This window comes from Melanostigma gelatinosum (assembly GCF_949748355.1).
Source record: "Melanostigma gelatinosum genome assembly, chromosome: 18".
NCBI classification, from domain to species: domain Eukaryota; kingdom Metazoa; phylum Chordata; class Actinopteri; order Perciformes; family Zoarcidae; genus Melanostigma; species Melanostigma gelatinosum.
The window spans coordinates 21,941,789-21,956,894 of record NC_136651.1 but is presented as its reverse complement, the minus strand read 5'-3'; the positions used below and the strand labels follow the sequence as shown (position 1 = coordinate 21,956,894).

Sequence of the window (15,106 nt, the reverse complement as noted above, 5' to 3'; positions counted from 1 at the left end):
GTTTACAGCGAGGGGACACCCGTTAACAAAGATGGCTTTTCTTATTTTTCTCTTCTTCAACTTTTCTGAACAGATGTGAAGCAGCAGTGTGTAGGATTCTAGTGGAGGTTCAGAGGCCTTAAACTAGGCCTCTAGGTCAACCTCACACCGAACCAGGTCCCAAGACTATCTGGTCCTCAAGCATCAAGTCTATACTGAGATTGAGAAATTGGCTTTTAAATACTATGAACCACACAAGCGTGTACATTTAGACCAGCTGATCGCTGTTAATCAGTTGGCATCCCTTGTAAAGGATATACGGTGGAGCAGTGTGAACGCATGCTTGTGAATTGCTGTTCATGTTCTTGGCCGGTTTGTTGTATAATTGTATGCTGTTCCTTTTATTGTTTTATATGTACAGTAATCAGGACGTCCTGTAAAAGAGAGCTTGCTCTGAATAGACTCCTCCCCCCACCTCACCCCTCCCTTCAGAACTACAGTGGCCTTCAGGTAACGCAACGTGAATGTCCCTCTCTACTTCCTCTCGCTGCAGGTAGAAGCTCAGTCAGTCCATGTGCTCGGCTGTCAGGCTCACACAGCAGAAGTCCTGCGTTCAGACCGCTGAGTCCACATAGCGTTTGCTTTTTTTGGCAGAGCGCTTCGTCCACAGTGACGACACCAGCGCCTTTCTGAAAAGGTGCTCAGAGCGGTGGCATTAAAAGACATTGAGGCATGGAGAGCTCTGACAACAAGTCACTGGGTGAGCGCCTCTTCTCTCTCCTCATTAAAGACAGCTGAGAGAAGACGCTGGTGCTCAGAGAACGCTGGCCACGTGGAGAGTGAAAGTTTGCTTGTGTGTAAACTTACAGACCTGGGCCTCAGCCCCTCTCTCTGCAACTGGTTGTTGGACTTCCTCACAGAGAGACCACAAGCTGTTCGGGTCAACAACAACACTTCGAACACACTAACACTGAGTACGGGGGCCCCCCAAGGTTGTGTGCTCAGCCCCCTTCTCTTCACCCTGCTGACCCATGACTGTAAACCCAACTACAGCTCCAACCACATCGTGAAGTTCGCTGACGACACTACCGTGGTAGGTCTCATCAGCCAAAACGATGAGACTAACTACAGGAAGGAAGTGAACCAGCTGGTCCGTTGGTGCCAAAATAACAATCTCTTCCTCAATGTGGGGAAAACAAAGGAGATTGTTGTTGACTTCAGGAGAACCCACTCCCACACCCCCCTCCCTCTGACCATCAATGGTGCTGCTGTGGAGCAGGTGAGCAGCACCAAATTCCTGGGTGTGACAATCACAGATGACCTCACCTGGAACAGCAACACCACTGCACTGGCAAAGAAGGCCCAGCAACGCCTGTACTTCATCAGGAAGCTCAAGCGAGCAGGAGCCCCCCCCCCCATCATGCTCTCATTCTACCGAGGCGCCACTGAGAGCATCCTCAGCAGCTGCATCACGCTGTGGTTCGGAAGCTGCACCGCCTCCAACCGCAAGAGCCTGCAGCGCATTGTGAACTCTGCCCAGAGGATCATCGGAGTCTCACTCCCTACACTACAGGACATTTACAACACCCGCCTCACCCGCAAAGCACTCGGCATTGCGGGTGACCCCACCCACCCCTCCAACAGCCTCTTCAGCCTCCTGCCTTCAGGGAGAAGGTTCCGCAGTCTCCGTTCGAGCTCTACCCGACTGAGGAACAGCTTCTTCCACCAGGCGGTCAGGATGCTGAACTCTCTCCCTCCCTCTCTCCTCTCGCTCCCCCTCTCTCCCCCCCTGCCATCTCTCCCCTGACCTCTCTACCCTCCCCCTCACCCACCTTTCCCCACTGCCTCAAATGGAACATACCAGGACATCTACTCCCCCTCACACCCCTTCCCTCATCCAGCACCAGTCACTTTTTCTATTTATTTATTTTAATTTTTTATTCTCTGCTGCTACGAACAAATACCCCCCTCACACACCCTTCCCTCATCCAGCACCAGTCACTTTTTATTCTCTGCTGCCACTTGTTAATCCTTTATCTAGGCCCTTATGTTCTTAACTTTATTCTATTTTATTCTATTATATGTTATATGTTCATGTCTATATTACACTGTGGGACTGCGAGAAACGGCATTTCGAATTTTCTGTATGCATAACACATGTGGAAACTTTGACAATAAAGTGAACTTTGAACTTGAACTTGAACTTTGAACTTTGAACTTCTGTTCTGGAATGTTTTGAACGTACATTTGATGAACATCAGTTTGGTATTCATGTCAAAATCGAAGGCTACAACCTACAGAAGTAAGACTGACAGTGAAGTTTGAGTCAACTATTAACTTCTCCACATACAACTGTAGCATAAAAGGTAAGTGGCAGATATAAATCAGTAGTTTCAATCAAAATCAAGGCACACAGCAATAATCTGGAAGTCCTCATGCTGCGTCTAGACGTCATAGACGTCAACGTGAGCTCCCGCCGTGTAGTTGTCTTCCAGAAGGAGCTTCATCAGCTTGGCACAGGACGCCTCACAGGTGAGCAGCTGGCCCTGAGCGAACATGTCTGAAAAAGACTTCCTGATGCTGGGATCAGCTGTTCTGGATCGGGCCAACATCTGCATGTCTGTGTCCAGAGGCCCTGGTTGAATACAGAGGACACAGGTGAGTGAGGTTCAAGGCTGGAAAGGGACACATTGAGGTACCCACCAAGAATGTCCGACACACACTACACCCTAAAAACGTATCTCTCTATTTTTGCTATTCAAATAATTGATACGTCACCAATTGATTAATCGACTTATTGAAATGATGGATTCAACAAATCCGTGCAAAAAGGTGAAACTGTAGTTTTGCTGCATACTGCAGATGAACTTTCTTACTCTCAAGCTCATATCTGCAGAAGAACTGTGATGCTATTTAACACCTCTACGCCTGAGGAGCGAGAGGCGAGACCCCAGAGAAGCGTTACGGCATCATGCTGTGGTTTGAGCTGACTCTTACACTTTGAAGCCTTCTAGGCGTGTTGTGCTTTCACACCTAACTGACATGTATGAGCTCCTATGTTAGTAGTATTTTATAAAAGTTGTCTATTCTCTCTTTACTTTCCATTGTCTATGATGAGTTACCATCTATTGTTTATTATCCAGCTAAGAGTGTTATATCTTCAGATATCAATATACTCGTTAGATGTAATCCCATATTGTTTAGAGACGCTTCAATTATTAAATTGCTTTAATGTGTGACTTTCTATCATTTATCAGAATAAATATAAGAATAATATAAGAAAACTTGGTTATTTGTGAACTTGGTGCATTTGACATTTTGTATGATCTTTTATTTCATTTTTTATTATTCATTTTCGTAAGCTTTTCTAAACTTCGGTTACGCAGCTAGGCTGTACACCTTTTCAAAGCGCATTTACTTTTTATCATCCCCTCATTATTATGTGACTAAAAGTCAACTAATACAGTGAGTTGTGACCTGTGGTATGGTTCTGTATGTCCTGCATGTTTCTTCTACCTTTGAAAGTGTGTGAAATGATGCTTGCACCCGCTGGTAAGTTTTAGTTTTAAAGACTGGCATTACTGCTCATTTAGGAAGACTTCATTCAATTCCTCCGACTCAGCTCCAGTCTCAGGCTGACTGGTTGGACTGGAACCTAACCAGCACACACAAGCAGCTCCTCACCTGGGGAGTAGCTGAGCACCCGGAGGTCCGGCTCCTCTTCAGCCAGCACCCTGAACATCATCTCTCGGGCAGCTTTGCTGGTGCAGTACAGCACCCAGGAGCGGAAAGGCTGCAGAGCGCACAGTGACGTGATGTTGAGCACGGTGCGCTGCTGACCTGGACGCTGTGGGAAAGCCTGCAGGACGCTGGCAGTGAGGCACAGGGAGGAGCTGACATTGAGAGACAAGTAAGAGTCCACCTCGGCCATGTCGGTGAAGGCTTTGGCATAGCGGGACACATCCCCCAGAGAGCCTGGGAAGAGGAAAGGAAGGGTTACTAGTGTTACTTGTGTGTCTCCATCCTCAAAACATACCGTGTGAGTGTTTCCACCAACAACTGTTACACAAACATTCTTAAGAGAAAGCAACAAGATCACAAAATGAAAAGAGGGTTCCACTCAAATGCTGCTTGGGGCCCCAAAGTAGGGATGTTCCAATCTGACATCTACAGATTGCTACTATCGGGACGATAGTGAAACCTGGTCTTTGGTATCAGCTGGTACAGAGCACTGATCAGAGACCAGTGTTTGATCAGTGAGCGGGAGCGGGAGTCGGTGGGAGGGGTCCTGGAAAGGGCGCCGCCTACCGACTCCATAGTTCTCCTGGGGGAATTCAACGCTCACGTGGGCAATAACGGAGAAACCTGGCTGGGGGTGATTGGGAGGAACGGCTTGCCCGATCTGAAACCGAATGGTGTTTCGTTATTGGACTTCTGTGCTTGCCACGGTTTGGCCATAACGAACACCATGTTTGAACATAAGGTGGCTCATAAGTGTACCTGGTACCAGAACCTGAGGCCGGAGATCAATGATCGACTTTGTAATCGTATCATTTGATTTGCGGCCGTATGTCTTGGACACTCGGGTGAAGAGAGGAGCAGAGCTGTCAACTGATCACCACCTGGTGGTGAGTTGGATCAGATGGCGGGGGACCCGGTTGGAAAGACCCGGCAAGCCCAAACATGTAGTGAGGGTGAACTGGGAACGTCTGGCGGAGGACCCTGTCCGGGAGGTCTTTAACTCCCACCTCCGGAAGAACTTCTCACACATACCGAGGGCGGTTGGGGACACGGAATCCGAATGGACCATGTTCAAAGCCTCTATTGTGGACGCAGCCGCTAGGAGCTGTGGCCGGAAGGTCATCGGTGCCTGTCGCGGCGGCAACCCGAGAACCCGTTGGTGGACACCGGAGGTGAGGGAAGCAGTCAAGCTGAAGAAGGAGACCTTCAAGGCCTGGTTGGCCCAGGGGTCTCCTGAAGCAGCTGACAGGTACCGGCAGGCTAGAAGGGCTGCAGCTGCGGAGGTCGCGAATGCTAAAACTCGGGCATGGGAGGAGTTCGGGGAGGCCATAGAGAAGGACTTTTGGTTGGCAAACCATCCGACGGCTCAGGAAGGGAAAGCAGGGCTTACCCCAGGCTGTTCTCAGCAGGGGGGGGGGGGGGGGGGGGGGGGGGGGGGAACTGCTGACCCGGACGGGGGACATCGTCGGGCGGTGGAAAGAGCACTTTGAGGAACTCCTAAACCCGACCAACATGTCCTCTGCAGAGGAGGCAGCGCCTGAGGACCTAGGGGGAAGCTCACCCATATCCCTGGCAGAGGTCGCTGAGGTAGTTAAAAAGGTCCTTGGTGGCAAGGCGCCGGGGGTGGATGAGATCCGCCCTGAGATGCTGAAAGCGCTGGACATGGTTGGGCTGTCCTGGCTGACATGCCTCTTCAATGTCGCATGGGGGTCGGGATCAGTGCCCATGGACTGGAAGACCGGGGTGGTGGTTCCCATCTTCAAAAAGGGGGACCGGGGAGTGTGCTCGAAGTACCGGGGTATCACACTACTCAGCCTCCCGGGGAAGGCTTATGCCAGGCTGCTGGAAAGGAGGCTCCGACCACTTGTCGAACCTCAGATTCAAGAGGAGCAATGCGGATTCCATCCTGGCCGTGGAACAGTGGACCAGCTCTTTACCCTCGCAAGACTACTGGAGGGGTTCTGGGAGTTTGCCCAACCAGTCTACATGTGCTTTGTGGACTTGGAGAAGGCTTTCGACCGGGTCCCTCTGGGGTTCTTGTGGGGGGTGCTGCGGGAGTATGGGGTGCCGGACCCGTTACAACGGGCGATCCGGTCTCTGTACGACTGCAGTAGGAGCTGTGTCCGCATTCTCGGCAATAAGTCAGACACGTTCCCGGTGGGTGTTGGCCTCTGCCAGGGCTGCCCTTTGTCACCGGTCCTGTTCGTGACTTTCATGGACAGGATATCTAGGCGCAGCCTGGGGGCGGATATCGTCAGGTTCCGGGGTCTCGGGATCGCCTCTCTGCTGTTTGCAGATGATGTGGTCCTGTTAGCCTCCTCGGATCATGACCTCCAGCATTCACTGGGGCGGTTTGCAGCCGAGTGTGAAGCGGCGGGGATGAGAGTTAGCACCTCCAAATCTGAGGCCATGGTTCTCTGCCGGAAACCGGTGGATTGCTCCCTCCAGGTGGGGATGGAGTGCCTACCTCATGCAAAGGAGTTCAAGTATCTCGGGGTCTTGTTCACGAGTGAGGGTAAGATGGAGCGGGAGATCGACAGGCGGATCGGTGCGGCTGCAGCAGTAAAGCAGGCGCTGCACCGGACCGTCTTGGTGAAGAGGGAGCTGAGCCGGAAGGCAAAGCTCTCAATTTACCACTCGGTCTACGTTCCTACCCTCACCTATGGTCACCAACTCTGGGTCATGACCGAAAGGACAATGTCGTGGCTACAAGCGGCCGTAATGAGTTTCCTCCGTAGGGTGGCCGGGCCCAGCCTTAGAGATAGGGTAAGGAGCTCGGTCATCAGGAGGGAGCTTGGAGTCGAGCCGCTACTCCTTCGCGTCGAAGGGGGACAGCTGAGGTGGTTCGGGCATCTAATTAGGATGCCTCCTGGACGCCTCCCACTGGAGGTTTTCCAGGCACGTCCAACTGGGGAAGACCCAGAACACGCTGGAGGGATTACATCTCCCAGCTGGCCTGGGAACGCCTCGGGATCCCCCAGAATGAGCTGGACCATGTTGCCAGTGAGAGGGAGGTCTGGGTCAGCCTGCTTGGCCTGCTGCCACCGCGACCCGACCCCAGATAAGCGGAGGAAAATGGATGGATGGATGGGTGTTGACAGACAAATAAATCCATCAGCAACAAGAACTATGGAGTCGTGTATTTCCTGGAGGGAGTGATAGGCAGTGTTGTATAGTAACGAAGTAGAAATACTTCGTTACTGTACTTAAGTTGTTTTTTTGGATATCTGTACTTTACTTTACTATTTATATTTCTGTTGACGTTTACTTTTACTTCACTACATTTTGCAAAGAAAACTGATAATTTTACTCCGATACATTTCCCCTGAAACCTTCGTTACTCGCTACAAGGCTGAGGTGTTCATCAGTGGCCCTCTTCCACTAGTCAGAGGAGGAGATGAAGGATTCAGCAGGCTGTTTGCACTGAACGAATGGCTGTCAACTGCATGTACTGACCATTCAGTACATTTTATCAACAATTTCTACCTTTTCTGGGAGCACAGACATCTTTTTACAGCGCATGGAGTTTGCCTGAACAAGTCAGGGGTAAAACTGTTTTCCTCGAACCTATTTTTCTCCCTGCGTCACCCGTCTGTCCCTACTGCCAAGGACAAGACACAAGAGGAGTCTAAACAAGAGATAACCACACAGCATCGCCATGGAGACCTTACGGGAAGGATGCCCCCGCCTAACAACAGCCAAAAGGAGGAGTCTCCAACCTCATCATCAGGCACCGCCTCCGATCTCCCACTTTCCCCACCCTTCCTAGACGAGGAGTCTTTACCTCCCTCCCCAGCACCTACTTCCACCCCCCAAATTCTATCCAGGTCCCTTTCCTCTCTCACACTCTCCCCATCCTCCCCCCACCTGGAGTTCACTGACCACATGAAAGAGCTGGTCATTGCTGGAACCAAACATACTCCTCGACAGTTCCACAACCATCCTCTGTCTCCCCTACCTGATAACGTAAATAATTGATATCTTCTGGGTCCAGGCTACAAGGCTAATGACACCAATGACTCTCTCCAGGAAAAGTCGGGGCCTTGTATGCAGCTAGCCGTTTCAATTCCTGTCCTGGAAGTTTATAGAAAAAGAAAGGTGAGGCTGCGAAGAAACAATAGTAAACATGCAAACTTATCAAACTTAGCATACATTCCTCATCAGCCTGTCCAAATAAATTGGGCAAAGAAAGTTTTAACCACATTAAACGTAGCTTTATTAAATGTCAGGTCTCTGTCAGGAAAAACATTTTTAATCAATGATTTTATTGTTCGGCACAAACTGGACATTTTGTTTTTAACTGAAACTTGGTTAAATCAAGATAACAGTGCAGCTGTTCTTATTGAATCATCACCTCCCAACTTCAGTTTCATGAGTGAAACAAGAGCGCATAAGAAAGGAGGTGGAGTTGCTATTTTATTTAATGATTCTCTTCAATGCAAGCAGATGTCCTTTGGTCATTTTAGTTCTTTTAAATATGTGGCTCTAAATTCCACTCAAGCTTTATTCCTAAATATTTACAGACCGCCTAAATAATGTGCAACCTTCTTTGATGAGTTTACTGAACTGCTGTCTGTAATCTGTATTGATTTTGACTGTGTTGTTATTGTTGGTGACTTTAATATCCATGTTGATAATCCCCAGGACAGAGAGTCTATAGAACTATGTGGTGTCCTTGATAACTATGATCTGACTCAGCATGTGACAGGACCCACCCACAACAGGGGGTACACTCTGGACCTAATCATCACCAAAGGTGTAAACATTTTCAAGGTTGCTGTGACTGATGTTGCACTCTCTGATCATTTCTGTGTTTTCTTTGAGAGTGCAATCTCCTTGCACACAAATGTCCAAACCAAGGTTGTGACAAAGCGTTACATCTCTGAAAACACCAGTGAACTATTTATTCAGAAGTTCTCCTCCACACCAGCCCTATCTTGCCTCTCAGTCAATGAGCTTGTAGATGGCTTCAATTTTAAAGTTAAAAATATTGTTGATGCCATTGCACCCACTAAAGTGAAGGTTGTCTCGGGTAAGCAAAGATCTCCTTGGAGAAATGCTATGCTGGTCAAAATAGAGAAACGAGAGTGTCGGAAAGCTGAGCGCAGGTGGCGGAAAACTAATCTCCAGGTTCACTGTGACATCTATAAAGAGAGACTTCGCAATTATAATTTGGAACTTAGAAATGCAAGGCAGTCATTCTTCTCTGACATCATAACCAAGAACAAGAACAATACACGTGCCTTATTTGCTACCGTCGACAGGCTAACAAACCCTCCAGTGTCGGTAGCTGCTGAGCTCCAATCCACCTGGGCATGCAATCAATTTGCCTCCTTTTTTACTGACAAAATTCAGAAAATTAGACAAGCAGTCAGTTCCTCCACACCAACCACAGGATATGTGTTGTCCCGATCTCTGAATAACATCCATTCAAATATCATGACACAATTATACAACATCTGAAGTCATCCTCCTGCTGCTTGGATATTCTACCAACACACTTTTTCAAAAATATTTCAAACTGCATGACCACTGATCTCTTACAAATTGTAAACACATCCCTTCTCTCAAGTGTCTTCCCACAAGCCCTAAAAACTGCAGTTATTAAACCGCTCCTAAAGAAGGCTAGTTTACACTCCGCAACGATGAAAAATTATAGGCCAATATCAAACCTCCCATTTTTAAGTAAAATAATTGAAAAAGCGGTTTTCCAACAGCTGACCAACTTCTTGGCCGTAAATAACTGCTTTGATGTTTTCCAGTCAGGCTTTCGACAGCACCACAGTACTGAAACTGCTCTTGTTAAGGTTTTCAACGACATCCACTTAAACATAGACAATGGCAGAAGTTCAGTCTTAGTGTTACTGGATCTCAGTGCTGCATTCGACACGGTCGACCATGCCATACTCCTAGAAAGACTAAACATCTGGGTGGGACTCTCTGGCACAGCACTTAACTGGTTTGAATCCTACTTGAACGGCCGAGAATACTTTGTGTCTGTAGCTGATTACACATCAGATCTGACTAAAATGACATGTGGTGTTCCCCAAGGTTCAATACTGGGGCCTCTTCTGTTCAACATCTACATGCTTCCACTAGCTCAGATTATGGAAAACAACAAAGTGTGTTATCATAATTATGCAGACGACACACAAATCTACATAACTATGTCACCAGGGGACTATAATCCCATACAAGGGCTGGGTAACTGCATTGAACAAATCAACAACTGGATGTGCCAGAATTTTCTTCAATTAAACAAAGATAAAACAGAAGTAATTGTTTTTGGTACCAATGACGAACAATTGAAAATCACCGCTCAGCTTCAATCACTGATGTTAAAACCCACAAACCAAGCCAGAAATCTAGGTGTAGTTATGGATTCAGACCTCAACCTGAACAGCCATATCAAGACAATTACAAAATCAGCCTACTATCACCTGAAGAATATATCAAGGATTAGAGGATTTATGTCTCAACAGGATTTGGAAAAACTTGTCCATGCATTTATCTTCAGCAGACTGGACTACTGTAACGGTGTGTTTACAGGTCTCTGTAAAAAGTCTGTCAGAAAGCTGTAGCTGATTCAGAACGCTGCAGCGCGAGTCCTCACTAAGACCAGGAGGGTGGATCACATCACTCCAGTTCTGAGGTCTTTGCACTGGCTTCCTGTCCAACAAAGAATTGACTTTTAAATCCTGCTGTTGGTTTACAAAGCACTGAATGGTTTAGGGCCAAAATACATCTCCGATCTGCTGCTACCTTATGAACCATCCCGACCCCTCAGGTCGTCTGGGACCGGTCTACTTTCTGTTCCCAGAGTCAGAACTAAACATGGAGAAGCAGCGTTCAGTTTTTCTGCTCCACATATCTGGAACAAAGTCCCAGAAAGCTGCAGGTCTGCTGAGACCCTCAGCTCATTTAAATCAAGATTGAAGACTTTTCTGTTTGCTGCTGCCTTTAATTGAACCACATTCAATTAATATATTAATCAATTTCCTGCATTTCTGCATTTTACTACTGTATTTTATTTCCTACACTGTTCTTAATTGTTGTTAAATCTCCTTTTCTTTTGCCTTATGTTTTGATGCTTTCAATGGTTTTAAAAGGACTGTACAATATATCGCCATTTCCTCCGGGACCGAGTTCGTGCAAGGCTATAAAACGCAGATCGGCAGAGATCTTTTCCAGACGTGGTTTGTGTGCGAGTAATTGCAGAATTGCGGCAGTGTATGGTTGATTGCGTGCAGCGTAATGTCTCAGGGAGACATCGATTATTGTTTCAATGTATGTTTTAAATCTCCTTTACTTTTGCCTTTATGCTTTTAATGGTTTCATGTGAAGCACTTTGAATTACCTTGTTGTTGAAATGTGCTATACAAATAAACTTGCCTTGCCTTACAAAATCAAACCTATCTTTCAAAAAAAAATTTATCATGAGACCAGCATGGGGGACTGTGGTGGAACACAGACTGCAAGCAAGCAGGTTTGGTGAATCAGTGGTCCTAGCTTGCAAGTTAAATCATTGGTTAATCACATTAATGCGCAATTGCAAACAAGTGCTCTCAAAGCCGCGTTGTTTTGATTCCCAGTGATGCCCCGGATGCTACATGCTATAGCTAGCGAGCGACAACATGAGTAGAATTCCACAGGACGGGTGGGATGAGGAGGTGGATGGGTCAAACAAACACTGGTGTTTCCTCCAGGAGGCCGCAGTTTGTGCCGTGTGAAACGAGAAGCCAATGTTGATTTATTTGTGACGTGACTTCCGTACTTAAGCAACACCACTTCCGTAGTTATTTTAACGCAAACCACGATCTTTTCCTAAACCTAACTAAGTAGTTTCATCGCCTAAACCTTAGTTGTTTCCTGCGAAGATGGGAGTTTATTTTGAAAAGACAGTATGCATGTAACAAGTGAAAACAGACTCATGTTGCTGGACTTTTGCAGGAAAAACGCACGAAAAATGAGGAGTAACTTTTCGTAAGATATCAATAAAATGGGGATGAATTTATATCATTGTATGAAGAGAGTGACATGAGAAGATCAATCTCATGTCTGTAAGTTAAATCAGCTATAATCACTCTTTTAAAGTGATTCGTGACTCGTCTAAAACATTTAAAAAAGGAATAACTTCAATAGAATCATTCTATACACTGTAGCTTCTTTACATTCTAATATAATGTAAAGAAGTTACATTCGAATACAATGTAACTTCTTTACATTCTAATAGAATTGTCTTTTGAAGATGAACAGGACATTTTTCAGTTTCCAGTAATGGTTGGGTTGTTACTTTCGGTGCTGCTTTAGTATTGATCATGTTTTGATATTTGAGTCATGTTGTGGATGATCAGATGGAGTTATGATGTAGCAGTCGCCCAATTGCAGATTCAGCTTGAGCAAAACCTTTGTCTGTTGTGTTCAAATCAGGCCCATAGGAGTTTACAAGGCAGGTGTCCTTTCTCACAACACTGACCTGATGCATCAAGTGGATATGTTTTGCTGAACATAATATTATGCATTGGCCTCTACATCCTCTAGTCGGAATGAGCATACTTATAAACGCACTGTTACAACTCCTTCATAGTGTCATATTGCTTTTCGGAGAATTATGATGATAAGTTCATAGCAGATGCAAAAGTATACTTATGTACAATATATTATGTTGAACATTGTTGCTCCTGGATGGATCACAACCAACCCAATCAGAAAATTACTTTTGATACTTAAGTACAATAAATATCAGATACTTTAAGACTTTTACTCAAGTAGTATTCTAATAGGTGACTTTTACTTTGACTGGAGTCATTTTCCAGTAAGGTATCTTTACTTTTACTCAGGTATGCGTTTGGGTACTTTATACACCACTGGTGATAGGAGAGTTACTACTCTGTTAATGTTTCTATCGTGTCGTTTTTATGATATGGGTAATATTGTTCCCTCTGATATGAATAATATTTGAATGGCCCGTGCTCTTGAGTGTGTGGCGGAATGCATGTTTTAGCTGAATTGATTTTGACTCATTGTTCGTTAATTCATGTATCTGCACTCATAGTGTATTTGTAGGTGTTGAGCTTCATTTTTACGAGTGCAGGCCCAGGTATAAAATGCACGGCCCACCACTGATATACATACATATATATACATATTAGGGGTGTAACGATATGCGTATTTGTATTGAACCGTTCGGTACGAGGCTCACAGTTCGGTACGCATGACGAACCAAATACGTTTGAATAAAAAAATAAAAAAAAATAAAAATATATATATATTTTTTAAACCTTTATTTAAGCAGGTAGTCCCATTGAGATAAAAAAAAATCTCTTTTGCAAGATGTAAGTAACAATACAAGATGTAAGCAAGATGTAAGTAACAATACTACATAACATTAAGGAGCAGTTTTAGTTTTTTATGCTTATGTGTTGCTAAGAAGACACCCCAGAAGATGAGTCACTCAGGTATAGTTCCATCATTGTTCAAAGTCAAAGAATAACTTGATGATGTTAGTTGTAATGAATAAATATATTTTAAAATCAAGTACATTTCTCTGCATTTATAGTTTTCTACTGTACCGAAACGTACCGAACCGTGGCTCCACTGTATCGTACCCAACCCAACCGTGACTTTTGTGAACCGTTACACCCCTAATACATATATATATATATTGCTGATGGGTAACTGACTTCGTACCAGCGTTGTTGACCAGTAGAACGTGGTCCATGTCCTCAGAAAAGGCATCTTTAGACACACTGACGATGCTCTCCAGTCCTCCCTTCTGACTCAGATCTGCCACCACACACTCGACCACCAGGCCCGCTCTGCCTGCCTCCGACTCGGCCAGCTCCGCCTGCAGAGCACGCAGGTCATCAACGGAACGGGCCGTCAGAACGAGCGCCGACCCCGGCTTTACCAACCGAGACATCTCTGTCGCTATGGTCCGACCAAAGCCTCTGGAGGCCCCGGTGATAATACAGAGCGCCCGGCCCAGGTCAGTACGCGCAGTGGACGACATGGTTCCGAACACAGGGAATGAAGGCTGGGACATGCTCTGCGCATGTGTGGTACCTAAACGTTGTAACACGTAAGATCTCCTTTACTTGACGATAGTGTTCGTGAAGAGAGAGTCAGCCTTTCAGTGGAGGCGGATCGTTCTTCTTCATGGACTCTACCGTCAGTAATAATCCACTTGTTGCCCTGTCGCCATCTCCCGGTTTCACACTCATTCACACACACGAGCCTCCCTGAAGAGCAGCAGTTCACGGCATTGTAGTCCCTCTCTCACGTGACTCAGACCTTCCTTTCACATGATTTGAGTGACAAACAAATATTTGTACTTTGGGGAATGTGCTTTTTCTGCGTTAAACAATATTACATTTGTTGAAGTAGCTGAAATAAAGCTATAATGCAGTTGAGCCAAGCGTGAAATATGTCTTACATTGAAAATCCACAATATTTGAACCTTTAAACGACCAAACACATTGTTACTGGATCACATTGTGATCTTACATCATCTCTTATCTCTATTGAACAATATCTTTTTTACATCTTCAACTATATTTGTCATCTTCTGTTGGCCCCTGTGTTCTGTCCCTGTCAGATTAGAGCTGTCTGAGATGCATGTAGGGTACAGCCTATTATTATTATTAGGTTATGGACAACACTGAACACAACTTTATTGTGTAAACATTTTGACATTTCCCCTCTAACTCAGGCTCCTGTTTAAAGATCAATGTGCAGAGTCCATGTATAGCTTACATGCATGAATATCTCTACTTTCACTGAATGAAGGTTGCCTGTTTACCTGTTGCCATGGTGTATCGTGGAATCAGAGCTCCATTGATGATGGCTGTTGTAATTCACCACACACAAGCCCAACCAACAAACTCAGAGTTGACTCTGATCCGATCAGCTGTTGTGGAAACGAAAACTCCAGTTTTCCATCTCAGAGATTCAGGGTTAGGCTCAGAGTTTGTTAAAGCAGTCAAAGTTAATGGACAGAACAAAGATGTGTAATAATACATATGATAATGAATTACATTATCACGACTGATTTTAGTGTCTTCCTGTTTGGATTTCCAGTTTGTGGTCACTGAGCCTGTACATGGTGAGGATCTGTCTCTGCTTTATATCTCTGACAGTAGAGAGATATTCTGACAATTCATCATCTTTTTTTGGGGCCAGATTACTTTCTATTCTACTTTGGCTTTCAGTTTCTTCTGTCCAATGTTCTAAATACTCTTCACTCTTCTTTATAATATCTCTCTCTCTCTCTCCCTCTCTCTGTCTCTCTTTATAATATTTAATTATTTAATCAATTGAAATGATCCCTGACATAAATAAAAGGGAGACAGGCAGGAAAGGCTTTTTTTCGGTTTATTTCACTGAA

General features: G+C 45.5%; 1 protein-coding gene across 1 annotated transcript; it reads right to left on the bottom strand.

Annotated features, from left to right (window-relative positions):
• Window positions 1-1,800: 1,800 nt before the first annotated feature.
• LOC306792663 (sepiapterin reductase-like) lies at window positions 1,801-13,812 on the bottom strand. Its single transcript, XM_079289924.1, has 3 exons — window positions 13,411-13,812; window positions 3,664-3,954; window positions 1,801-2,614 (listed from the first exon to the last, which is right to left on the bottom strand). The coding sequence occupies exons 1-3, from the start codon at window positions 13,763-13,765 to the stop codon at window positions 2,424-2,426; spliced, it is 837 nt and encodes a 278-aa protein (XP_079146050.1). The 5' UTR covers window positions 13,766-13,812; the 3' UTR covers window positions 1,801-2,423.
• Window positions 13,813-15,106: the final 1,294 nt, after the last annotated feature.